This window comes from Pangasianodon hypophthalmus, chromosome 11 (assembly GCF_027358585.1).
Source record: "Pangasianodon hypophthalmus isolate fPanHyp1 chromosome 11, fPanHyp1.pri, whole genome shotgun sequence".
In the NCBI taxonomy this organism is placed as follows: Eukaryota; Metazoa; Chordata; class Actinopteri; order Siluriformes; family Pangasiidae; genus Pangasianodon; species Pangasianodon hypophthalmus.
In genome coordinates this window covers 11,156,604-11,183,302 of record NC_069720.1, presented here as the reverse complement: position 1 = coordinate 11,183,302, position 26,699 = coordinate 11,156,604, and the positions used below count along the sequence as shown (strand labels likewise).

At 37.9% G+C, this 26,699-nt stretch overlaps 1 protein-coding gene across 3 annotated transcripts in view; it reads right to left on the bottom strand.

Annotated features, from left to right (window-relative positions):
- Nucleotides 1-26,699, bottom strand: part of LOC113536667 (lisH domain-containing protein ARMC9) — a 51,037-nt gene that overhangs the window by 14,430 nt on the left and 9,908 nt on the right. Inside the window, exons 7-25 of one of the 3 annotated variants that reach the window (XM_026930764.3) lie at nt 25,811-25,835; nt 25,283-25,428; nt 24,337-24,435; nt 23,541-23,576; nt 21,616-21,650; nt 20,877-20,988; nt 20,466-20,558; nt 19,626-19,716; nt 18,895-19,015; nt 18,043-18,182; nt 17,342-17,418; nt 14,230-14,304; nt 12,143-12,233; nt 11,491-11,549; nt 10,087-10,185; nt 9,106-9,212; nt 8,691-8,764; nt 6,757-6,817; nt 212-378 (exon numbers count right to left, since the gene is read on the bottom strand). In XM_026930764.3, the coding sequence (XP_026786565.1) occupies nt 212-378; nt 6,757-6,817; nt 8,691-8,764; nt 9,106-9,212; nt 10,087-10,185; nt 11,491-11,549; nt 12,143-12,233; nt 14,230-14,304; nt 17,342-17,418; nt 18,043-18,182; nt 18,895-19,015; nt 19,626-19,716; nt 20,466-20,558; nt 20,877-20,988; nt 21,616-21,650; nt 23,541-23,576; nt 24,337-24,435; nt 25,283-25,428; nt 25,811-25,835 (1,708 nt within the window). The remainder of the gene's footprint in view (nt 1-211; nt 379-6,756; nt 6,818-8,690; nt 8,765-9,105; nt 9,213-10,086; nt 10,186-11,490; nt 11,550-12,142; nt 12,234-14,229; nt 14,305-17,341; nt 17,419-18,042; nt 18,183-18,894; nt 19,016-19,625; nt 19,717-20,465; nt 20,559-20,876; nt 20,989-21,615; nt 21,651-23,540; nt 23,577-24,336; nt 24,436-25,282; nt 25,429-25,810; nt 25,836-26,699) is intronic. The other 2 variants (XM_034308868.2, XM_026930765.3) reach the window with 2 other exon arrangements.

The window sequence follows — 26,699 nt, the reverse complement described above, 5'->3', positions numbered from 1 at the left end:
ATGTGTGTGTATTGTCTCACTGTGTGATGTGTGTGCTGTGTGCGTTGTCTCACTGTGTGATGTGTGTGCTGTGTGCGTTGTCTCACTGTGTGATGTGTGTGCTGTGTGCATTGTCTCACTGTGTGATGTGTGTGTATTGTCTCACTGTGTGATGTGTGTGCTGTGTGCGTTGTCTCACTGTGTGATGTGTGTGCTGTGTGCATTGTCTCACTGTGTGATGTGTGTGTAGCGCTGTTCGGTTTGCTGATGCTCTGTTGTGGTTCTCTGTGGGAGAAATTTGGGCCGAGTGGGCTGAGCTTCGGCAGGACCCCGCCCCCTATTTCAGCACCAGTGGAGCGCGGGATTGTGGGTCGGCCAGTGAAGCTGCTGGTGACATCACTGTGGGAGGAGTCAGAGAGAAACGAGACTGTAGCACCAGATTTGATTCACTTATAAAAGAATGAAGTTCTCCATTCAGAGTTAAATGACTCATTGTTTCATGTATTATATTAATATATTGTTTCATGTATTATATTAATTATATGCATTAAAATTATTTACAATAAAATCAAACGTGATATTGTGATATTTTGTCACAATACTAGACACTGTGCATATGGTACTGTGATATCTTTTTATTATTTCTGAAGCAGCTAATTTGATTTTGTATTTAATCTTTCAAATTGTAAAATGTTAACATTTTTACTTTACATTTTTCTTCTTTTCAGTGTTTGTGTATGTGTATAGATATATATTTACACACACACACACACACACACAGACACATACACTACACCGTGATTTTCACATCTATATTTTTATTCTGAATTACAGAATAGTTATTATTTACGATATTAAATATTTATATCTGTATTCATATTTACACACAATGTGGATGTCAAGAACTATTTTCCTGTTTAAGCAGTAATTTAATTTGCATAATATTTACATATTTAAAGATAGCGCTCCATTTTAGTCACATAACATGAAGCTACACCGATCAGCCATAACATTATGACCACTGACAGGTGAAGTGAATAATATTGATTATCTCGTTACAATAGCACCTGTCAAGGGTTGAGATATATTAGGCAGCAAGTGACCAGTCGGTTCTTGAAGCTGATGTGTCGGAAACAGGAAAAATGGGCAAGCGTAAGGATTAGAGAGACTTTGACAATGGCCAAATTGTGATGGCTAGATGACTGGGTCAGAGCATCTTTAAAATGGCAGGTCTTGTGGGGTGTTCCTGGAATGCAGTGGTTTGCACCTACCAAAAGTGGTCCAAGGAAGGACAACCGGTGAACTAGCGACAGGGTCATGGGCGCCCAAATCTCACTGATGCGTGTGGGGAGTGAAGGCTAGTCCGTCTGGTCTGATCCCACAGAAGAGCTATTGTAGCACTAATTACTGAAAAGTTAAAGCTGGCTATGATAGAAAGGTGTCAGAACACACAGTGCATCGCAGCTTGCTGTGTAGCCACAGACCTGTCAGAGTGCCCATGCTGACCTCTGTCCACTGCCAAAAGCACCTACAATGGACAGGTGAGCATCAGAACTGGACCACGGAGCAATGGAAGAAGGTGGCCTGGTCCGATAAATCACATTTTCTGTTACATCATGTGGAAGGCCGGGTGCATGTGCATCGTTTACCTGGGGAAGAGATGGCATCAGCATGCACTACGGGAAGAACGCAAGCTGGTGGAGGCAGTGTGATGCTCTGGGCAATGTTCTGCTGGGAAACTTTGGGTCCTGGCATTCATGTGGATGCTATTTTGACACGTACCACCTACCTAAGCATTGTTGCAGACTAGGTACACCCCTTCATGGCAACGGTATTCTCTAATGGAAGTGACCTCTTTCAGCAGGACAATGCACCCTGCCACACTGTAAAAATTGTTCAGGAATGGTTTGAGGAACATGACAAAGAGTTCGAGGTGTTGACTTGGCCTCCAAATTCCCCAGATCTCAATCCAATCGAACATCTGTGGAGTGTGCTGGCCATCAAGACCGATCCATGGAGGCCCCACCTCGCAACTTACAGGACTTAAAGGATCTGCTGTTAACGTCTTTGTGCCAGATACCACAGCACACCTTCAGGGATCTAGTGGAGTCCATGCCTCGACAGGTCAAGGCTGTTTTGGCAGCAAAAGGGGCACCTACACAATATTAGGCAGGTGGTCATAATGTTATGGCTGATCGGTATACAGTGAGGTCAATAAGTATTTGATCACCCTGTGATTTTGCAAGTTCTCCTACTTAGAAATCATGAAGGGGTCTAGAATTTTCAGCATAGGTGCATTTCCACTGTGAGAGACAGAATCTAAAAATAAAAATCACATTGTACGATTTTTTTAACAATTTATTTGTGAATTACTGTGTCAAATAAGTATTTGATCACTTGAGTCAAAAAAATTTAATATTTGGTACAGAAGCCTTTGTTAACAATTACAGAGGTCAAACGGTTCCTGTAGTTCTTCACCAGGTTTGCACACACTGCAGGAGGGATTTTGGCCTCATTTAGGGGTTTCGGGGCTGTCGCTGAGCAACACGGAGTTTCAGCTCCCTCCAAAGATTTTCTATTGGATTTAGGTCTGGAGACTGGCTAGGCCACTCCAGAACCTTGATATGCTTCTTACGGAGCCACTCCTTGGTTTTACTGGCTGTGTGCTTTGGGTCATTGTCATGTTGGAAGACCCAGCCACGACCCATCTTTAATGCTCTGACTGAGGGAAGGCGGTTTTTGCCCAATATGTCACAATACATGGCCCCGTTCATCCTCTCCTTAATACAGTGCAGTCGTCCTGTCCCCTGTGCAGAAAAACACCCCCAGAGCATGATGCTTCCAGCCCCATGCTTCACTGTAGTTATGGTATTATTGGGATGATACTCATCATTCTTCTTCCTCCAAACACGGCGAATGGAGTTAAGACCAAAAAGTTCTACTTTGGTCTCATCTGACCACAGGACTTTCTCCCATGACTCCTCTGGATCATCCAGGTGGTCCCTGGCAAACTTCAGACGGGCCTGGACATGGGCTGACTTAAGCAGGGGAACCTTCTGTGCGATGCAAGATTTTAAACCATGACGTCTTAGTGTATTACTGATAGTAGCCTTGGAAACGATGGTCCCAGCTCTCTTCACGGCATTGACCAGATCCTCCCGTGTAGTTCTGGGCTGATTCTTCACCATTCTTAGCATCATTGATACCCCACGAGGAGAGATCTTCCGTGGGGCCCCAGTCCGAGGGACATTGACAGTCATCATTAGCCTCTTCCCTATTTCTGACAATTGCTCCAACAGTTGTTCTTTTTTCACCAAGCTGCTTGGCAATTGCCCCGTAGCCCTTTCCAGCTTTGTGAAGGTCTACAATTTTGTCTCTTGTGTCTTTTGACAGCTCTTTGGTTTTGCCCATGTTGCTACTTAGACTTTGGCTGATTGTGGGGTGCACAGGTGTCTTTATGACAGCTAACGACCTCAAACAGGTGCTACTAATTTAGAATCATGAGCAGAGTGTAGCTGGACTATTTAAAAGCAAAATAACAGGTCTTTGAGGGTCAGAAATCTGGCTGATAAGCAAGTGATCAAATACTTATTTGACACAGTAATTCACAAATAAATTGTTAAAAAATCATACAATGTGATTTCCAGATTTTTATTTTTAGATTCTGTCTCTCACAGTGGAAATGCACCTATGCTGAAAATTCTAGACCCCTCCATGATTTCTAAGTAGGAGAACTTGCAAAATCACAGGGTGATCAAATACTTATTGACCTCACTGTATATCTAATGTAAATCTAAGTTTCCTAAATAACTTGTGTGTCACTTGATGTATGAAAATAAATATATAATTTGTAATTACTTTATTTTCATATGTTTTTATACTATGTATTATTCTATAATTAAACAAAAACAAAGATTCTTACTGGACTCTTATTGGAGTCTATACAACATATACTATTTCACATTTAATGCATTTGTACGCTGTTAAAATAGTTTTCTACATATAGCGTTAAACATGGATCAGTTAAGTCACTTCACTCTGATAATACAAATGCAGACGATTAAAAGGTAGCTGGCTACAGAGCTCTGCTGATGATGTCACTACTTAATAGAAATAAATAAAAACACTCAAGATCAAACTGGAGTGTGTATATATACAGCGTTTTACGGTTACCAACAGGCAACTGGTTAAGATGTAGACACTAGAAAAATTTACACATATACAATATTATTGATTAATTATTAAATTAACTTAATTAATATCTATTTTCCTAGAATAGAATGTCTGTTTTGCATAAATTTGTTTCAATTAAAAAATTATTTTTATGTAAAAAGGGTGCCCCATTAGTCCAGCATCATAGGAGAAAAAAAAATGGCAAAACTAAAGCCATTTATTTACAGAACTTGCTTAGTGTATTCTCTTTGACTTGATTTCCTATGAGTAGAATTATTTGGATTTGTTGTTCCTTGCTCAGATACATCATGGTCTGTAAAAATATAAAAATATACTTTTATATATTACTCCTATAATCCTGGGCTTATGGAACATCCTGTATGTCGTTCTTATCTCGGCTGCTCCCGTTAGGCGTCACCAGAGCGGATCAATGGTGAGCATGTTTGATTTGGCACAGTTTTTATGCTGGATGACCTTCCTGATGCAACCCTACCCAGTTTTATCCAGGCTTGGGACCGGCACTGGGACTGCACTGTCGTGTGCATGCCCAGTGGCTGAGGTTGGTTCCCTGGCTGGGAATCAAACCCGGGCCACAGTGGTGAGAACACCACGGCCTACCCACTAGACCTCCAGGGACACATGGAACACCCTGTATAATATATAAAATAATGATGATCTCAGTTAGATTTTTTACTATAATTAGATAAAATTGGTAATTTATTAATGGTAAGATCTCTACGCTATTGTTCGTTAATATAATGGCAGTTCACTGTGACAATTATGGAAATTATGCAAATCTTTGTTAAAGATATGTCTTCATTTTTAAGGTGGATAAAAACAAAGTTTCAGTAAAATTTCTACATATTAAAGAACAACAGAGTGTTGTTTTGTCTAGTTATTGTAATTACAGAATTGAGATGTTCATTATTTTGTATATTATACATTATTTATACAAAGAAATCGATAGAGAACAAGCATTCTATTCTAGGAACAAGATATGATGTACAAAAATTAATAAAGTGTGGATGTAAACTTTTCTAGTGTCTACATTTTAACTTAAACAGACCAGTGGAAGCTTTTTCCTCCAAAGTACCTGGTGGTTACCGTAAACCCCTGTATATACACACCGGTTTGAGGCACAACAAAATGATTACGATTTATTAAAACATGGCCGCACTTCATTATCTCATTCTTTCACATTAATAAGCCGTGGTCATGCATTATTTTTATTAAAAAGTGACCAGCGGAGTTTTGTAGCTGGGCTTACACACTCACGTACACACACAAACACGGAACACAAACAGTCTAGTAATATTCTAGTAATCCATTATATTACATAACAGTTCATTTGGACGTATGTGAGATGTGACTGTGTCAATAACCCCTCAATAGCCCTAACGTATAGTGCACTACTTAGTCGTGTTGTGTCCTAAATCCTCAGACTGTAGCATTTATTTTGAACCTCTCAGTCTGTCTGTCTACAGCTCAGGGGTTAAAGACATGGAGACAGAGCGAGCGGGCCGAGTCAAGATCAAGAGGCTCTTTGTTCTCAAGGCTTTTTGAAAGGCAAGTCACAGACACACCGGATAAAGTGCTGAGTCAAACTCCTGTACACTGTGTGCGTGAGTGCATGCGTGTTTGTGTGTGTGTAAAATGCCTGAATACATAGCTGAATAAGTGTACACAGCTGAATATCACAAACTGATTATGTTATATTTGCAGGTATAAAGTAAAAACATCAGCTACAGCAGTGTTGTGTTAAGATGTCTTAAACACAAATCAGAACTCTCCATATATCAGCTGAGTGTGTATGTGTTTCCCATCATAAAACTGATGATAACAGGAAGTTTTCGAATGAGGTTATTGGGCGATGTCTTGAGAAATTGATAAAATAATATTCAAAATTCTAACAAAGATCAAGAAATGAATCTTGGTGTCTCGTTTGATGTTAAAGTGTGTAAGTGTGTACGCAGAGTTTCTCTCTCAGTGAGTGGAACTGAGCATGAAGTGAGTTTGTTGTCATGGCAGCACAGACCCAAACACAAGGTTGCCAATAATTAAAACAAAAAACAAGGAGCTGGGCATCTGTGGCTGGGACTCAAATGTTTTGTTACACTATGCACGTATGACACTAGGTATAGTATGTGAATCAATTTTACTATATCCTACGTACATTCTCAGAAAAAAAGGGTAATAACCTGTACCATCAGTGTAACTTCAAAGCTTTACTCTAAAAGGCACCTTAAATCTTTTAGTTTTAAGGTTTAAAAATCTCAGCATGTTTTTGATAATTATTGAGGGTCACACTCTTTTGAGTAGTTTGACCACATATTTGTGAAGATAACATAAATGCTTGCGCTACAGCACCACCATTACGCCTGTTGGGCCCATCTTACTTGCCTGGCTAGGAGCACAGAGTACTACCTGTTGGTTATAGTTTGGTCTGAGCTATTTATTTCAGTGAAGGAGGAGGATGAGGAGGAGGAGGAGGAGAGGAGGAAGAAGAAGAAAAATCCTTACAAAAACATTGTCTCTAATGATCTTTATCATTATCGTTTTCATAAAACTGAGATCTCAATAAAAGCATTAAAGTGTATGTGTCACCTGTGTGAGTGGGTGTTCACCTCCGATCCTACTGATTCCTGAGAAGAGCGCCAGACAGAATCTGGGAAAAAGAAAAAAAAAAATCATAATTAAATGAAAAATGTCATTTTCATGAAACTTTATTTTAAAAGTACCATCACAGTGTTTAACAAAAAGTGCAAAAATTTGAAATTTAAAATGTGGCAAAAACACAAGCACAAAGTCCAGGACAAATCTAAAAAACAATAATGGTAATGAATATCACTGTGTTGTAAAACTAATTTTCAGAATATGTCTAGCACAAACCTTAACACACATGCACGCTCACACATTTACACAGATAATTCTCATACCACTGCTGAGAGGGTTTGACCTCATATACAGTACGAGTATACACACATACAATAAGAGTAGGAAGCTGCTTTCATGAAGAAGTGTGAAGTCTTTACTCAGCACACAAAAAAACAGCAAAGCAACAAGTTTAGAAGCTGAAGAAGAAGAAGAAGAAGAGGTGTAGGTTAGTATCCAAATTACGTGATTGGACAACCCACAATGCACTATGAAGTGAATAGCAAGTAGGGCAAAATTTCAGACCTATGCTGATCCTCATAACAACTGTGAAGAACAATTGATCACCAGGAATGGAAAATACTTGAGTAATTGTTACAGATGGCACTGATCCAGTACCCAGGATTAGCATAAGGCTGATACCAGCAAAAAGATGGTTGATAGGATATCGGAGAAAAAACTAGAACATGAGAAATCGTAATGCTACAGCATACAGAGATACAAAGACATCCTGTACAATTGTGTGCTTCTAACTTTGTGGCAGCAGTTTAGCCCACATATGGGTGTGTACATACTTTTGGCCAAAGAGTGTATAAAAAAACATGATTGCATTTTTCTGTTAAGAGTGATTTCATTATTTATATTTTATTATATTTGCAGTATAAGTTGGTGAATCAGTTCAGTTCAGGACACTCACAGACACGAGAGCACATCACAGTGATCACATCACAAAGCCCATCTGGACAGGAAACTGACAGCAGGAGGAAATTAATCTACCTCATGAAAAAAAAAAACTGACTTCATCTGACACACACACACACACACACACACACACTTACACTTCAGAACTGAAACTTTCGTTCTGTCCATAAGTTCATTAATCTATAGTCTATACTTTTCTATACCGTGTGTGTGTTGTAATCTGCCAGTCACATGGCTGTAGTTATGTTTTATATCAGATCACTATTGAATTCTGGATTCTGATTAGTCAGAAGGTGTTGATTAATTTTATATACCTGCATGGCTCTGGCAGTAATTCCGCGTGTAGCATGAATGGTAGGTTTATATTAATGCACTAGTAAGGAAAAAGGTTTTCTTTAAGGAGAAATGTGTTTATTTAACATTTATGAATGTGTCTCAAGCGTCAGCACTTTGTAACAATCAGAAGTAAAGCTGTAACTAGGTTTTCAGACATCTTCAGGACAGAGGAGTTTACACTTTGTGGTTTCTCAGTTCATGACAAGCTGTGTTTTTTTTTTCTTTGTAACTTAATCAGAAAGAAAAATGAGAGGCTACTCTAACTAACTTGCTTCACCAATGAAGCATAACATTAAATGTAAATGTAAATCAGAAAAGGATAAAAAGCATGATGCGTCATCGTTTACTTAATAACTGTTGGAAATATAGAGGAGCGCAAAACAAGCTGAAGATTAAATTTATAATACTTTACAAACACGCTTTAAACGCAGAGCTGCACTGAGCCATGCCCAACACACACAGACTTACATACATACACACACACACCGCATGTTTAAGATAATACACTACTGTGAACAGAGTGACGCCACTGTGCATCCAGACATACACAATATACAACTGTCTGTCATTAGCAGTGCTGTGCTTGTGTGTGTATGTGTGTGTGTGTGTGTGTGTGTGTGTGTGTATACCCAGTGTACGGCGAATGGAGTCACTGGTACTTGGGCGAGAGTTGTAGGAGGAGTCGAGTCTGTCAGGGGCAGCACTGAAAACAAACACACCCACACCCACATTTGATATGTATAAAAATAAATAAATAAATAAATAAGAATAAAATTGTATTAGAAAATATATAACAACGAACCGCAAACCATTATGAAATATACTTTGCTAAATTATTTATAGTGATTAAATTATTTGTCTTGTATTTTTCCAGTGTTGATGAGTGAGAGTGGAGTGAAGAGAGGCAGAGAGACAGACAGAAAGAGAGAGAGACAGAGAGCAAGAGACAGACGGAAACAGGCGGAGAGAGACAGGCAGAGAGAGAGATAAATAGAGGGACAGAGACAGTGTGTATGTGTGTGTGAGAGTATGATCAGGTCTTACACGGAGTTTCTGTGTGAGTTCAGTTTAATGGGTCTCCTGAGAGGCTCATCTGTGCTTTGAGAGGCTTGTGCACTCCATCTCTTCACCTTCGCCATGTTGGTCATAATCTACAGTAAAATACACAAAACACACTCTCAGACACAGACACACACAGACACACACGCCTGCCAACAATGCCAACAAAGAGTAAAACTGAAACTTCATTTTAAGTTAAAGGCTGTTAGACGTGGAAAAACTGCTTATAATACATTATGAACTTTTAATACTATATGAATGTAAAATAGAAGTGTAACTATGAGTGTGTGTCTGTTTGATATTTCTTTAGTTAATGCCATTAATATGAATCGCCTGGATTTCACAATATATTCATTACATCTGTGTGTGTAACTGAACTACACAAGGTATTTAAACTTGAAAGCATTATCCATATATAAAAGTGCAGTAACATCGCAATTTATATGATTTATAGCTGATCAACTGAGGTTTACGTTAGTTATTCTTAACGTTATTCATAACATTTTTCCGATTACAATGACCAAATTTCTTGTGCAAATACTCCTACGAAGGATTTATGAATAGATTTATTCGCATCCAGCTTGATAAATGAGGCCCAATATTAAAATGAGTAGTGAATATCGAAAATAAAATCTGCTTTACTGCAGTAATAACAAATTGCAATTTCATTAATTTGAAACATTCATATTGGAGATACTGAGAGAGTTCTCAAGAACTTTAAATGAATGAAACCTCCACAAAAGTATTCCCTATTCCCAAAAGTATGCTCTTCCGTCATATTAATTTACACACACATTCTCAGTCTCTGAAGTGACACCTTCTGACTAATCAAAGCTGATAATTCTGTGGAATCAATTTGGCTAATTGCCAGAGTAATTATTAATTTATGGGACAGGTTTATTGGGTTAAAATATCTTCAGGTGTTACAGTGTGCTGTGTGAAGTGGACTGGATGATGAGGACGTACTCCCAGATACTCTGTAGTCAGTAAGTGTTCTCCAGAGAGCTCTTTAGGCTGAGGCTGGAGATCTTCCTCTTTATCCAGATCTGGCTCCATCACATCCTCCTGTTAGAAACGCACACACGCGCACACACGCGCACACACGCACGTTAAACATACCAGCTACATCACTCCATCTACATTTCAATGCAATACCAACTAATTGTAGTGAAAGTTATAAGGCTAATGTGGCTACTGAATGAAAGCCTAAGGTAAGGAAAGCCTATGGCTTCCAGTTTAGCATGGTATAAACCCAGAGGGGTAAACTCAATCTGAACACAATCACAGTATGAAGAACACTATATGGAAAAATGTTTGAGGACATCTGACCATTACACCCATATGTGGGCCATCCCCAAACTGGTGCCACAAAGTTGGAAGCACAGGATGTCTTTGTATGCTGTAGTATTACAATGCCCCTACAGTGGAACTAAGAGGCCCAAACCTGCTCCAGCATGACAGTGCCCCTGTGTACAAAGCAAGCTCCATGAAGCCATGGTTTGCCAAGGCTGGAGTGGAAGAACTTGAGTGCCCTGCACAGAGCCCTGACCTCAAACCGACTTGTGGCTGAATGAGCAAATCCTCACAGCCATGCTCCAAAATCTAGTGGAAAGGCTTCCCAGCAGAGCTGAGGTTATCATAACAGCAAAGGGAGACTAAATCTTTAATGCAATGTTAGAAAAACATATGTGGGTTTGATGGTCAGGTGTCCACAAACTTTGGGCATATAGTGTATTTCAGATGTGTCCGATTAGAGCAATGCATTCAGGTTAAGTTGTGTTCCTGAAGTCTACTGTGAATCACTGTGTAATGGACCTTACTTTGGCCAAGGGCACTTAATCAAGGAGGAAACAGAAGAAGAAAGATGACTAGGGTGTGTTTTGTACAGTATGGTCCGAGGCCATGCTCATTTACTGACAAAAAAGTGTGGTAAGGTTAGTGTATGCTGTTGCACTAAAGACAAGAAATGACTTGGAGTTACGTATTTTGTGGTTAATGAACAAAGCAAAGAAAACTTTGAAAACATCAAGAGGAGAAATTCCATCATCTTCCTACAATACAAGTAACCTGATAAAACATCTTAAACGTAAACCTCAGTATATTGGGTACATCTCTAGGTGAGAAAAATTGTCTACAAACGATGCAAGGTGAGTGAAAATAACTGCTCTTCTGTTCCAGTGTGCTGTTCTTGAAAATCAGAGAAATATGAAACAAAACACACTCTTCTCCCCTGCAACCCTACTCCATCCATGATAATATATATATATATACACACACACACACACACACACACACAGTATCAGTGCATTCCTACTATAAACTTTCATTTTGTTATTGTGCTTAGATATCTGAGGACCATTTAACACTCACCTCATCTTCTTCATCCTCCTCTTCATCCCCTGACTCCAACTCATCTTTGGGTGTATCCTCTGATCAAAGCAAGCAGAGAGGTGAAAATCATGTGTGTGTGTCTGTGTGTATGTTTTAAATAACTGAATTTAGTAGCGTAACGTGAACTAATTTAAGATTCCAGATGAAAGTAAATGCTCAGTAACAGGGGGCATGACTCCTTCACTTTATCACTTAATCATTATGATGCAAATGTGATGAATGTTCGTACAGTACTGTGCAAAAACCTTGGGCAAGAAAATCTGCGAAGCAAAGATGCTTTCAGAAGAATTAAATGGAACATATATACATATCAAATTCATTGACATAATAAATAACAGCAAAGTAAATAAAATCAGAACTTGACAACAGTTTTGTTTCAGTTTCAGTACTGTATGAACACATTCAGCTTAAAATGAAATGTACATGATGTTCTTCTTACCTTCAAACCTAGTCACTCAGTAAAACATGTTTTAAATTTTTTTTTCTTAATTTCTGTACTGGAGCTACAAGGGTAATTCAAATAAGACTATCGTCATCTTATCATCATCTCCCTGACACAGGCGAATGAGCTACATGTTCTGGATTTTTAAATAAACCCTACAGTCATATCGCTCTAAAGAGCTGCTTGTACCTGAGTTGAGCTGTTTGATGATGAACTCCATCTGTCTGTTCAGTTCAGGATTTTCCTCCTTCATGTAACAGCGCAGGATTTCCTCTAAACTCTGAAACACATGCAGTAAACCTGCTTCACACCTTCGTTCACACACTCTTTAAAGAAGAAATGTCTTAAAGATTTGACTGCATTTAATAACGTTCAAATAAGTAAAAGTTTAATGTTTAAATAAGTAACTGCTATACTGTAAAACATCACAAGTTATCCACAGAAAGTAAGATAAAAATCAGCATTGGATTGAACAACATTCAGCAATTAACTGATGATTATTGCAGAGAACAAGGAAGCATCTAGAGATGAAATAACAGCCTGTATTTCCTCTACAGGATACACTGCAAATAAAGAAAAACAAAACTGAAAATATCTTGAACATGAATATTCATATATTCTTATATATTTCAGGCTTTACATGTTCTTATTCTAGAAATAAATGCTTAACATTAGAAAACATCTTGAAAGCTTCAGAAAGCTTGAAATTAGTAAAAACATTTATTTGGCTTACTGTAATCTTATAATAGGAAATACTAGATAAATCTGACTATATTCAAGATATTTTCACCTTTTATATTCAAGTGCTTGCTAAATTGAAACGTTATACATTTTGGGACTTTCCAGACCTGCACATGAACCCTGTATCAACATTTTCCTCAGATGTGATGTTAAAGTACTAATAAAAACTCCACATGACTAAAATTACACTGTAATTACACTGAGCACTGACCACTAATTGAACTTTTAGGGGATGTATCATACTGAGGGACATCAACGCTGCGTCACTCACGAACTGAGAACATTTTGAAGTGGTGAGGAACACAGAAGTGAACCTTTCATGTGGAAAGTTCTCTTAAACACGATGACACATGGGTGTATTTTAGTGCTGAATTAGTAACGCACTCAATTCCAACCTACAGCACTGTAGGATCTGTAATTTAAATTCAGAAATTACACTGTAATTACTGGAACTTTCTAGAACACATGATTTCCTGCAGTTTCATATTCAGGTATGAAGATATTCATATTCTCTCTCACTGGCTGTGCTTTACATGCAAAGAATTTCAACAATCTGCATGTATTAATTCTGACTGCAGATTCCTAATGGTCTTAACAACAAATTAGTGGTCAGAAAATTAGCAACGTGGAGTGAAGTATAGAATCAACGTTACCATAACAACCAAGATTGTGAGAGTCCGGGGAGTGTGTTCAGATCATGTTTTTTGTGCTTTGTGTTATTAAATTATTTCTGTCTAAACAAACTTCATCAAAATGTGATTATTAAACAGTCAGCGGGAAGAAGATTTTGTGAGCGCTGTAAAGTCACCTAACATTTCATATTTGCTCAACATTCGGGAACACAGAAAATACAAACGTTATCCACTGGTATAACAGATATATATATATATATATATAAAACACCTTTAGTCATCTACTAATATTACCAGAATTAAAGGCCACTGTTTTAGAAAAACACAAAAAATATAACTGTGTTTGACTAAAACTCATAGCTGGTAATTTCTGACCTTTGACTAGGAAAAGCAAAGATGCCCCTTCAAATTAGAAATTACCTACACGGGAGCTTGGGATGGTCTCGTCAACTTTAAGTTCAACACGTGGCATTAAATCAACAAGGCCGCTCACAGCGTCAGCAGTAAACACAGCAGCACCTCTTCACTTTTAAATGAGTTATGCTACGTATACAAACAGCTTTTTGCTTTAGATCAATCAACATCCAGACATATTTGCTTCCTAAATCTATAACACTGACTATTGCTGTTTGAGGAGTAAAATACTCATCACAGTTAGCTGGCTACATTGTTGCTACAAAAGATGAACATGGAGTGTGAACATCTGTGTTTTTCCCCTACTTTGTAACTCAAACACAGGGATGTCAACAATTATGTAATTCCAAGTTCCAACATCCTACTTCTGAGGTAAGTCAAATGCAGCATTTGTTCTGCATCCTTGACGAATTTCTGATGAATAGTTCTAGGACTCTAGCTGTGTGTGTGTGTGTGTGGGTGTGTGCAATTTTAATGTTAAACACTCACCATTTCTTTGGCCTCTTGTCGTAATGTCGGGACACTCAGGATGCTGTACAGAGCTCCATTTACATAGTAACGGATCTGTACACACACACACACACACACACACACACACACACAAGCTCAAAGTGATGACATTGGAAAACATTCCACTTCTTTGCCTGTCGGGTCATTGTTCATCTGCAATGTGAAGCTCTGTCCAAGTTTTGAAGCACTTGGCTGAATCTGAGCAGATAATGTAGCCCTATATACTTCACAATTCATCCTGCGGCTTTTATCAGCAGTCACATTATCAATCAATACAAGTGAACCAGTTTCACTGGCTGCCATACATGCCTACGCCATTAGATGAGTTGGTATGCTTTAGATCATGAGCACTTCCTTCCCTTCTCCATAATCCTCTCTTCCCTTCATTCTGGTACAAATTGATATTTGTCTCATCTGTCCACAGGATGTGGCTTCAGAACTATAAAGGCTATATATAAGGATTATGAGGCTTACCAATTGTTTACATCTTGTGTTAAACATTTTGTCTTTAAGTATTTACTGTGGTGAAGTCTTCTCTTGATTGTTGACTTTGACACAGATATGCCTACATCTTGGAGGGTGCTCATGATGTGGCTAACCTTTTTTTCTACACGAGGGAAAGACGTTTTCTGTCATCTACCAAAATTTTTGTTCTGTGGTCTTCCAGGCCTTTTGGTGTTCCTGAGCTCACCAGTTCTTTTCCACCATGTTCTTTTTGAGAATGAACCAAACAGTTGATTTAGCCACACCTAATGTTTTTGCTATTTCTAAATAACAACATGAACTAACAATAACCTTGGCAATGTCCAAATATTTATGGACCTGACTGTATAATGCGCACGCACAAATACACACACACACATACACACACACACACACATACACACACACACACACACACACACATCTAAATTTTAGTGCTTCAAGCCTCAACAGTTGTGTTAGTTAGTTCATTAAATAAAAAAAATGATTACTTTCTGACAAAGATTTTTTTTCCTTTGTATTTCTAAGTGCACACTTTCTTACTCTTTCAGTTATTTACAATAGGAGAGTCCAAATTCCGCTTGTGTCATTTGAGAGGAACGTCACACTGCGTCTGAAACAACTCAACCTGAAAAGTGTCCGTATTTAAAAAGGGAGTGAGTGAGAAAGTCAACAATGAGGAAAGTCAAACTTCATTATTTTTGAAGAGCTTCAGTAAACTTCAGACCCTCTCACTGTTTGTTAACACCCAGGCTGTGTACACCATTCACACACACACACACACCCACTGCTGACATACTCATTAAGAAAATCCCTTACAGAAGGTCTGAGAATCGCTCACATTAGATTGCTCTACACTTGTTCCTTAGTTCAATTTTCACATTTCTGATTTTTAAATTGAAATAATAATAAAAAAAAATGCTATACTGTTTTCAAATCTTTATTTGTAGGATTTCCTCAAGTTTTATTTGTAGGATTTCAGAGGTGTTTGAAGATTATTCCTCATGACACTGTATGAGGGCAGAATTATGTCACAAACTGTGATAACATGTCAGATTATGTTATGAAGATCCTCTGATGATATACCTGCGATTAAATAAAACTATGTTCTGCCTAAATCAGCTTGTGCAGAAAATGAGCTCGCATTAACACAAACATTCTGCACCGTGAGCCGGAGCTAATAAGGGAGTTTTTTCTGTCCATTACCATGTTTCCTTTACGTTTCTCCATCTCCACTAGCGTATTTGTAGCTCTTCCATGAGTTTGCCTTCGTCCTATTGGTGGATCTTAGATAAGCGTCACAGCAGCGCTCACATGCTGAGATTTCAATCAGAAATTTCTCACACTGACACAACTTTCATCAGCTTTGTCATCTTTGGGCGCAATCCTGTTACATTATGTGTTCTAAGTGGAGTTAAGGTCAGGGTTCTGTGCAGGCCACTCAAGTTCTTCCACTTTTTTGCACAGGGGCACTGTAACGCTGGAACATGTTTTGGCTTGAGCTCTTCGTTTCAGTGAAGAGAAACTGTAGTGCTACAGCATACAAATATATTCTAGACAACTGTGCACTTCCAACTTTGTGGCAACAAATTGGGAAAGGTCCACAAACTTTTGGCCATATTTTGTGTATTCATAGCCCAGTCACATTTGAGACATTAAAAAAGGAACAACTCAAATGGGGTCACAGGGCAGAGAGGAGCTTGTAATGAACAAATATGATAATCACCCTCAGGAGGAACTGTTTTCTCTCACAGTTTACAAATGTACAGAGTAGAGTTCCATTTCTCAGTGTAAACAGACACACTACTGGATTTAACTGGACAATATTGACACTAATATTACAGACAGTAATAGTTTGTTACATTGAAACCATTACTACACTTACTACGGGCTGTCAGTCTGTCTGTGCATTACCATGGCAACACGCAACAATCTATCCAGGTGTGGCCATAATGTGTCTGAAATATCAGTTAGTCAATATTAATTTCTGTTGTATAAAAGCAATACCACACGAGAAAAGGTGCTGTTGAACTGAATATCAGCATGGCTGTGATTTGGTTGTAGGCATGAGTGCCACAGGTAATCACAGCTGTGCTGATATTCAGAACAACAACATGACTGAGAGCTTGATATTGGTTTTATGCATTGCTTTTATATTGCTTAAATATACAGTGCAATACATAGAATAGTATAGTAACCATTATACTGTATAGGAGTGATTTGGGATTCAGCCTACTCTTGATCACCGTTACCACAGAGACAGCCATAAAGATGCTTGGTTATTGAAAAACGCATGTGTGCGGTAAGCAGAGCTTCCTGAAAATATGTGTAACTGAATACAAACATATTATTCAGGATGAGCAGATGTATTAATGTATTCTTAACAGTTACAAACAAAGATACAAATGAGAGATTGGCTATTCAGTTTTTTACAAGCTTGTCAGGCAGGGTCACACTGTGGCTGGTTGAGACTAGAGGTATGTATCGGGACACTGGTATGCAAAAAAAAAGTTGATGTGAACAGGAAATTTTTACTTTCATGTGGGTGTGAGCAAGCTGTCAGATATGAAGCACACAGGACAAACAAGGCCCATGTTCGTTAACATACCTCGTGGTTTTCGTGTCCCAACAGGTCAGTCAGAACCTTCAGGACTTGTTTGGCTTTTTCTGCGCATTTTCTCTTTCCTGGAAAATAATCCGAATGTCTTTAAGTTCTTTTTATTGCCTTCTGTAACAAAATAAAACGGAATGATCTTTATTTACATATAGACAGGTGACAAATTAAAGGAAAAGCGGGTGATTCTGTTATGCTGTGGGGTAATTTATTTATTTGTATTGGCGCGGTTCAGCTTCACTTGATCTTCTGGCTGATCACTTTTGTCCAATCATGAAATATTTCTACTCTGATGGGTATGAACTCTTCCAGGATGAATCCATCTCCATCAACATGGCATGAGTGCTCACTGAATAGTTTGATGAGGAAGAAAATGAATAAATCATATGCGATGACCTTTACACTCACAACATCTCAACTAAACTGAGTGACGCACTCTTCACCTCCAACCCCACATGAGGGAAGATCTTAATGAAGATCAGCTCTCCATCGCTCTGGTACAGTTCAGTATACGTGTGAAATTAAAGCACTAAAGCTGTTCACGAGGCTTGTGTTGGCTCAACATCTCACTAACACACTTTATTTAGCTTTTTCCTTTAATCTGTCACCCATCTGTATGGTAGTGACCATAACAGGAGTGTTGAAGCTCTGTGACACACACATTAGTGTGGTGTAATGCGAGTGTGAGCGTTTACCCTGAGTGCGCAGACAGAGGGTCATCAGCAGAGTTACAGCGTACTCCACTGTGTAATCTGATAAAGAGTCCGAGTCCTGCAGTTCATCAACCAAACATGATATCAGACCCAATCTGATCAGAGCCGACTGATGGACCCGTCTGCTCGAACACAAACACACACACACACACACACACACACACAAACACAAACACACACACATCAGAAACAGGCCAACCGTAAGAGATAACTGAGATAACAAGTAAGTATACTCTGTGTGTGTGTGTGTGTGCGTGCGTGTGTGCGCGAGACAGTAAAATATTGAGTAAGGGGGTGGTGTGATGAAGCCGAGTTTCTGTTACAATCCTGAAGTTGATTCTTTTCCTATAACAGCACATCCCCAAGTGTTTATTCCTCTTATACCACAACAGTTACCAATAAATACTTTTTTCCATTTATATTTGCATTTAATGTTCACAAAATAAGTTATAGCAGCTCTAGACAGTTGTCATATGTCAACATGACAAGAATGCAGCACAACAGAAAAGAGAAAGTTCTGAAAATGTAAAATATGTAGTATAGTCAGACTGTGATTGTTCAGAAGGTGGATTAATTTTCTATAACAGCAGCTCCGACACTAGCGCAGATAAAGGTTTATATTAACGCACTTGTTCTGATACATTATCTGTTCTACAGTAACAGCTCATTCACAGGGACTTATACGGCAGACACTCCACATAAACAGATTAAACAATAATTGATATGGGGAACTTTTTAGAGTATAAACAAGTAGAGAGACACTATGGAACTTGGATTCTGTCTCATGTGGAGATCACACTGGATGAGCAAATGTGAATGCAGGTGATGCGTTACCTGAGGCTGAGTTTCTGCAGCGCCCCCAACACTTTCTCTCTGGTCACCGAGTCCTTCTCTGACTGCAAACATTCAACTAACAGCTTTAGAAGAGAGGAACACTGAGACAGATACACACGACCTGGAGGGAAAAAAAAAAAAGTCATTCAAGACGCTTCATTCAGACAGGTGTGGAATGACAGCATGTTGAGAAGAAGATTCCACAAGACCTATAAACTGTCTCTGTATGTATGACTTCAAATTAACATTAGCTGAAACATAATGGCTAAGTGCTAGCTAGTTACATCACTAACCTAAGTCATTAGCTAGTTTATGCTAGCATCTATATTTTCCAGTTGCCTAGCAACAGTGTTCTCATGACCCATGTTTTCCTGATCATGCCAAAAACATACATTTAAGCAAGTCCAAATCTGTTATTTGGTGTTCATACAGCATGTATTCTTGGTGTTTACTACCCATAATGCACTGTGAGCAGTGAGTTGGTTTATAAATGTAACATTCAGATGAGTGCAGGAAAAAAAAAAAAAGTAAACTTAAAACTGTTATCTGGAACATTAACCTAGAGGTCATATGTGTTTAGAATCTTTGCGCTAATCTCATATGCCAACATTACTTTAACCACACATATGTTTACTTTAATTGTTTAATTATTGCTTTATCGCCCAGAAAGTAATAAAGTCATAATTAAACAAATCAACTGACTGATATTTCTCCTCATCACTCGTACTCACCCTCAGACAGGGAGGCGAAGGTGTTAAGGAGGCGAGCTGTGTACTGCCTCACTGTCTCATTCTTCGATCTGATGAGGTGAACGACAGATTTCTAAAAAGCAGAGCAAAAATGATCTGCAGTCACCCTGATAAACTCTGACCTCATGATAGTTACATGAAAGATCATTTATATACACCATTAATCTGTACATTAATTCACTTCTAAAACGTGTTCTGTAGTTAATTAAGCAATAAAAACTGTGTTAGTTATAGTAAAATACTGTACAACAACACGTCCTCAAGTGTTTTATTCCCCTTATACCACTGCACTTTGCAAACGATTAGAATTTTATTCATTTATAGTTACATTTATAAATGTGGAACATCCATGAAAAAAAGTTAGTTTCTGTTTTCCCTTGCGTTTTAGCAGCTATAAACATTGTGAAAACAGGTATGTTGTTCTTTCACCAGCCTCCTTTTTATCTCTTTTGAAGTTGGTAAGACAAAAAAAAAAAAAAAAGTTGTTTGTCAATTGTTTATGTGGCTCATCCGCCATTCAAGTCCCTGTGAATGAGCTGTTACTATAGAAATACTGTATGACGTATTAGAACAAGCACATTATTATAAAGCAGTGATTTGAATGGCAGCCAGAACTCATGTCAGAACTGCTGTTCTGAAACAGAAAATTAATCAAAACCTTCTGACTAATCAGAAACACATATGTGTAAATACATAAATACATCTGCTCTGATAAACAGAGAGACAGAGGGATATCAGTGAGTGCAGAAATGTTAAGCTGATTAATGGATTGTAAATGTAAATTGGAATGTACTGAGTGTAAAGAGGTGTTTGTTCTGTTACCTGTTTAGTGGTGTAGCAGTTTAACAGGTCGTTACTGATGAAGGCCTGTAGAACTGTGTCTCTCTGCTCACCCTGTACTGAGCGTGTCAACCTCTGAAACCAAAAGCACACCATCGCCTACACATTACAACACAAAGCTCACAGGTGTCCCACTCAAGGCTCTCTGCCTCATTTCTTTCTGTCCACACAAATGTGCAGAAAATAATATTAAAATGGCCTATTATATAACATTGTTACACTATCTACAGTTCACAGCAGATCAGTAGCAAAATGACTGTCTGTGCAGAGACTTACACATATGCTGAACAAATGACAGAAATGAGGTTTTCTTTCTGAAGTAGCTCTACAGTTTACAGCCTTACAAAGACACACATAAGTGCCAGAATTTGAGATGTGTGTGTGTGTGTATACCCAGCGCAGGGCCTGCAGCAGCAGAGCTTTCAGTCTGTCCGATCCACTGATCAGATCCCTCTTCAGCTTGTCATAGTCCAGTGAGGGCAGCAGTGGGACGTCTTTATTCCTTCTGATGATAAACACAGAAACAGAGGAATCACACAACTACGGTTCTAACAGACAGAAACCCAGACTGCACTGAAAAACATTGCAATAATTCATTAACAACACTACAGCACACAAAAAATCTTAGCAAGTAAAAATAATTTGAATATGGGTGAATGTATCTACTATTTCTTATTATGAAATTATTATAAATTAAATATAAGATTATTCAGCCTGTTTTTAGATGCTTTTACTCATCTAAAAAAAAAAAAAAAAAAAAAAAAAAAAAAAAAAAAAAAAAAAAATTAAATTATCGAAAAACAATCAGAAAATATTTTTAGGGAAAAATAGGAAAAATAAAAAAGTTACAATAACCTAGTTGCACACCCCTAAAGTGTGCACATGCCTAAACCACATGCCTAAATACTTTGTTGAAGCTACTGTGTGATTCAGGTCTGTGCGTGTAACAGGAGTGTGTAGACATTTTATATCCACTGTAGGTTTGATAATCATATATTTGGTTTACTCTTATTATATATATTTGGTTTAATCTTACAATAGGAAATACTAGGTAGATGTGACTGTATTTAAGAGATTTTTACTTGCTAAGATGTTATTTTTTTTTTGCAGTCAGATGCAGGTTCATACTTACTGTGCTGCAATGGATGCTCGTAACATGGACGAGGCCTAAGACAGACAGACAGACACACAGACAGACAGACTGAAGGTTGGGTAATTAGTGTAATATTAATATGTAACATTAGCATGTGTGTAGCATGTGTGTAGCAGGTCAGTAGAGTGTGTTTATATGGTTAGGGTTGCATGCAGAATCACGGTTTTAACAAACATGTCCATGCAGTGAGTCCAAACACTGACCTTGGGTTAATCAGCATACACTGATTATCCTCTTTCCTTTCACATTTCTCTCCCTTTCCTGTCCTAGTCTGTCTCTCCTCTACCTTCTTTTCTTCTCTTTCCATTCCCTAACCCTCCTTTCCTTCAATCCTTAATTTCAATTCATTGCCTTCCCTTTTATTTCCTTTCCTTTCAATTCACTTCCTTTCCTCCCCTTTCTTCTTTTCTTTCCTTACAATTCCTTTCCTTTATATAACACTTTTCTTTCCTCTCCTCTCACTTTCCTATTCTTTTTCTCTCTTCTTCTGTCCTTACCACAGGGAGTTACATTCCCTCGAGCCATGAAACTCAAGCCCATAGAGAGGGAGGTATACGTACTGGAGTGAAAGGTCAGGGTCATTAGTGGTTTGTTTGTGCTTGGAGGGACGTTAATGCTTCAATTCACCGAGAAACATAAAGAGTGGCATCTTTAAAACTTCAGGTAAATATTAGATGTGAGCAGGAGCTTTTCAGCTGTGCCAACCCAAGCGTAACGCGCCTCTTTTGAGTGTTTGTTCTCTCTCTCTCTCTCTCGCTCTCTGTGCGTGTGTGTATATATATAATCAGGTGTGTGTCCTGGATCTTAAGGGGAACTTTTGATATTCTGAGAACCATGACGTCTGATCAAACATAATAAAGTGAAATGACTCGGTGACACACCATTCACAAATCTGCGTCATGTCTCCACTTTTACTGCCAGATTAAAAAAAAATGTTACTGGCACTGATTTTATACCTTAAGTTTACAGAGGTTAAGAATTTTATTTAACCATTTAACTTTAGTAAACTATTTTTGTAATTTTAATTCTTACTTTAAAGATAACTAGTATATTACAATACATTATAATTATGATGAATAAATGCAACAATCAAGGAAACCTAATTTAAAATTAATAAATAAACAAATAAACAAACCAACTGTTGAGTGTATATCAGTCTAATTTTAAGCAGAAAATATGTCCATTTGTATTAACATGGAGCTTATCTTTAGGTAAGCAGGGACATTTAATCAAAGAATCTAAAACTGATGGTTTAAAATTAAAAGGGTACTTTTAATTTTGATTTTAAACATAATAATTTGTGACAAAGAAATTAAAAAGAAAACTGTAAAGAAATACAGCATACATGTAATTCTCAGTTTAAGGTCCAAAAGAGCATTATCGCTTTATTTTAAAATTAAATTCAACATGTATGATATAAATGCAACCTCCTGGTAAGAATAGACATTTTACCCTAAAAGTTTGAAAGTGACATTTTATAAGTCTAGTTTTAATTTTAAAAATAATTTTAACTTTAAATATTACTGTTTGCAAAGCTTAGGTTTAATCTTCAGGCAAAGAATTGCAACCAACATTCTAAAAGTGGTGTGTGATATAGCACTAGGCTCTTACTAAAGAAATGCCATGAACAAGGAACATTAGTGCAGGAGTGCAGGATGGAGGAGGAGAGTTAGAACAGGTTAAATGGTAAATAATAAATGTTCGTTCCCACCGGGATTCCACAGGACAAAGACAAGCATTCTTACACTGAACACAGGCATTCATGTCACAGAAACGGAGGGAAAGCCAGAGACATGCTAATGGACAAGAGGACGAATGTAAAGGATCAGGAGCAGAAGGACAAGCATGATGAACGAGGGAGAGAGGACAGAGGAAAAAGATATGAAGATACACCAGAAACTTACATATCCATCATCATAAGGAGTCATAGAGTAATATCCCTTCACACACACACACATACACACACAAATACACACACACACACACACACACACACACGAAGAAGTGGGTGAGGAAACACTAAGCCGAACAAACAGAACGTGCCTAGTGTAATTTAAATGTTACATTGTACGGCAGAGTAACTGTTTATTTTTCATTACTTATTAACACTCTGTCAACTTTTCAAATGTTACATGTTCCTGGATCTACATCCTTCGCCATTTCTGGAGCACTGCAATTAGTATCAGTGAGTGCAAAAGACCTACACAACATTCCAAATGCCTGTGTCGATTGGTCCATATGCCAGTTTCTCCTGCGGGGGGTGGGGGGAATGTTGTGGTGTATTTTATCGAGTGAGAACTCGGAACAGCGGACTACGATGTTAAATTAGGAAGCTCCTACTCAGAATGTGTAAAGGTTGGTAGGTCTGTATTTCTGTTTTACATCTACAAATGCCAGCCAATTTAATGAATTTTAGTTTTTTAATTGTAATTAAAATTATGACCATTTGATACATATAGAGCTCATATCCACCTTAAGAAGTGCAACAAACAGGAAACTGTAATCTAAACATTAAATATTAAAGTTATTACTTATATTAAATACATAAGTAACAGTATGCTGAATACTGGAGTATTTAGCAAACTAATTTTATGTTTAAATATTTTGTGATAAATGAAGCTAATCAAGGAGTTAAAGAGTAAAATTTCCATTTTAAATATTGATTTTTTTCCCCCACTTAGCAAGAATGTGTGAACTCACTGTTCCAGGTCGTGTAAAATCAATGCTCTGAGCGACACTCTGGCTCATGTGTCCACTGAAGAGGCGCACACACACGCTCTGCAGATACTCAGGAGAAATCTATTTAAAACAAAAAAAAAAGGCTGTGAGAATGTGTGTGCATGTGTGTGATGAAAATAATTAATTATATTCAGTAAATTTTTACTTAGCCAGTAAATTAATTAATTTTAAATGAATTAATAATAAATCTTTAACTTGGTTTAATAATTTGTGAGTGAGTGAGTGAGTGAGTGAGTGCTGCTGTAACAGGAGTGTGTTATTGCATCATCAGATGCAGGAGACAGTCAGGTTCAATATGGAAATACAGGAAATGTGACACCAGTTTTCCAGGGTTATGGAATAGGGGTGTAGAATTGAGGGCGTTTCCAATTTGCATATTCATTGGAATCCATGACAAGTTTTGTGTGACCTTAATGAAACTAAATGCATAGCATTCTCTTGCAGAGAGACGGGCAGATAAAACATGATTATTATCTTTATTATTTCAATTAAAGAAGATGTTAGAATATTATGGAATGTCTGCGCTTACCAGTTGTACTGTATAAATCCCAAGGATTGAGTATTTTTTTGTTATTTTTTAAATGATAGCAATAAAAGTCAGATTAAAATCCACTAAAAATTTCTCTGAATTTATTTCACTTGTGAGTTGGTTTCTGCGGTTAACAGTTTTCAGAGTGCTTCCTGGGGTTTTTAGGATTTAGGCAGTTTTAAAGCTTAGCTAAGTGCATTTCTGACTAATGCTATGCATTATATCTGCAAAAACAACATTCCTTTGTATTGAATTCACTTCAGTTTCATTATTGAACAACCCTGGGATACTAGCTATTACTAATAAAAAGTTAGTAAATAAATGTGTAGAAACAATAGCTAAATGTAAAGAAATGAGAATAAAATGGATATTTCTTGCCATTTTCCCATTGACGGTAGCCTCAAGAGAGTCCACGAGTTCAGCAGTCACGCTGATGAGGTTGTGATAATCAGCCTGGATCTTACTGAACTTCTTCATGTATGCTGAAACCTGCTTCTCTGCTTCAGCTAGCTGCTTCATGCGCTCTGCATACACACATACACACACACACACACACACACACACACACATTGGCTCTTTACACTCAGTAATACAGAGCGGAATAGGGAGTTACTCGAAGCTGATATACAAAATGGATAAATTCAAAAAACACAAAGCAAGAGTAAGTTTGACTTTGTGTTATAAAATTATAATGCATAACAGTAGTGTTGGCGCTGTACGCTGAGGCCACCTGGTGGTCCGTATCAGTACTGCGGCAGAGTGTTTATGGGGGGTGGGGGGGGGGGCGACTAGCAATTCTGTAAAATAATCATGATAAATTATATTAATTCCTCTAAATACCATATTTTAAATGAAGCTAAACATATATGGGAATATATTTAACATAAACAGTAAATAAATGATTACCTCTGTTGCTGTTTGTGCTCTCTCTCTGTTGAGATAAAGCTAAGGAAACACCAACATTTTAAAACATTTTATAAAAACTAATAATTCTCCATAATGTAGATAAATGCTACTTACTATATGTATTGTATATAAATAATATTTCTGCTGATTCTCAAAACGAAGTATATCTGATACACTGATCTACGCACTTATAAACTGGAAACTCAGTGTAGATTTGCATCCGGATTGTCTTAGATAAAGCTCAAGCTCTTGTGCATCACAAACATTTTTACACTTCAAAATATACCCAATGATAATTTGTGTACATTTACAACGTGATAATCGTCCTTGACCAAATTTTCTTTTTTGACATCTATCTATACCTCTATATCTATATCTATATCTATATACACCGATCAGCCATAACATTATGACCACTGACAGGTGAAGTGAATAATATTGATTATCTCGTTACAATAGCACCTGTCAAGGGTTGAGATATATTAGGCAGCAAGTGACCAGTCGGTTCTTGAAGCTGATGTGTTGGAAACAGGAAAAATGGGCAAGTATAAGGATTAGAGAGACTTTGACAACAGCCAAATTGTGATGGCTAGATGACTGGGTCAGAGCATCTTTAAAATGGCAGGTCTTGTGGGGTGTTCCCGGTATGCAGTGGTTAGTACCTACCAAAAGTGGTCCAAGGAAGGACAACCGGTGAACTAGCGACAGGGTCATGGGCGCCCAAATCTCACTGATGCGTGTGGGGAGTGAAGGCTAGTCCGTCTGGTCTGATCCCACAGAAGAGCTATTGTAGCACTAATTACTGAAAAGTTAAAGCTGGCTGTGACAGAAAGGTGTCAGAACACACAGTGCATCGCAGCTTGCTGTGTAGCCACAGACCTGTCAGAGT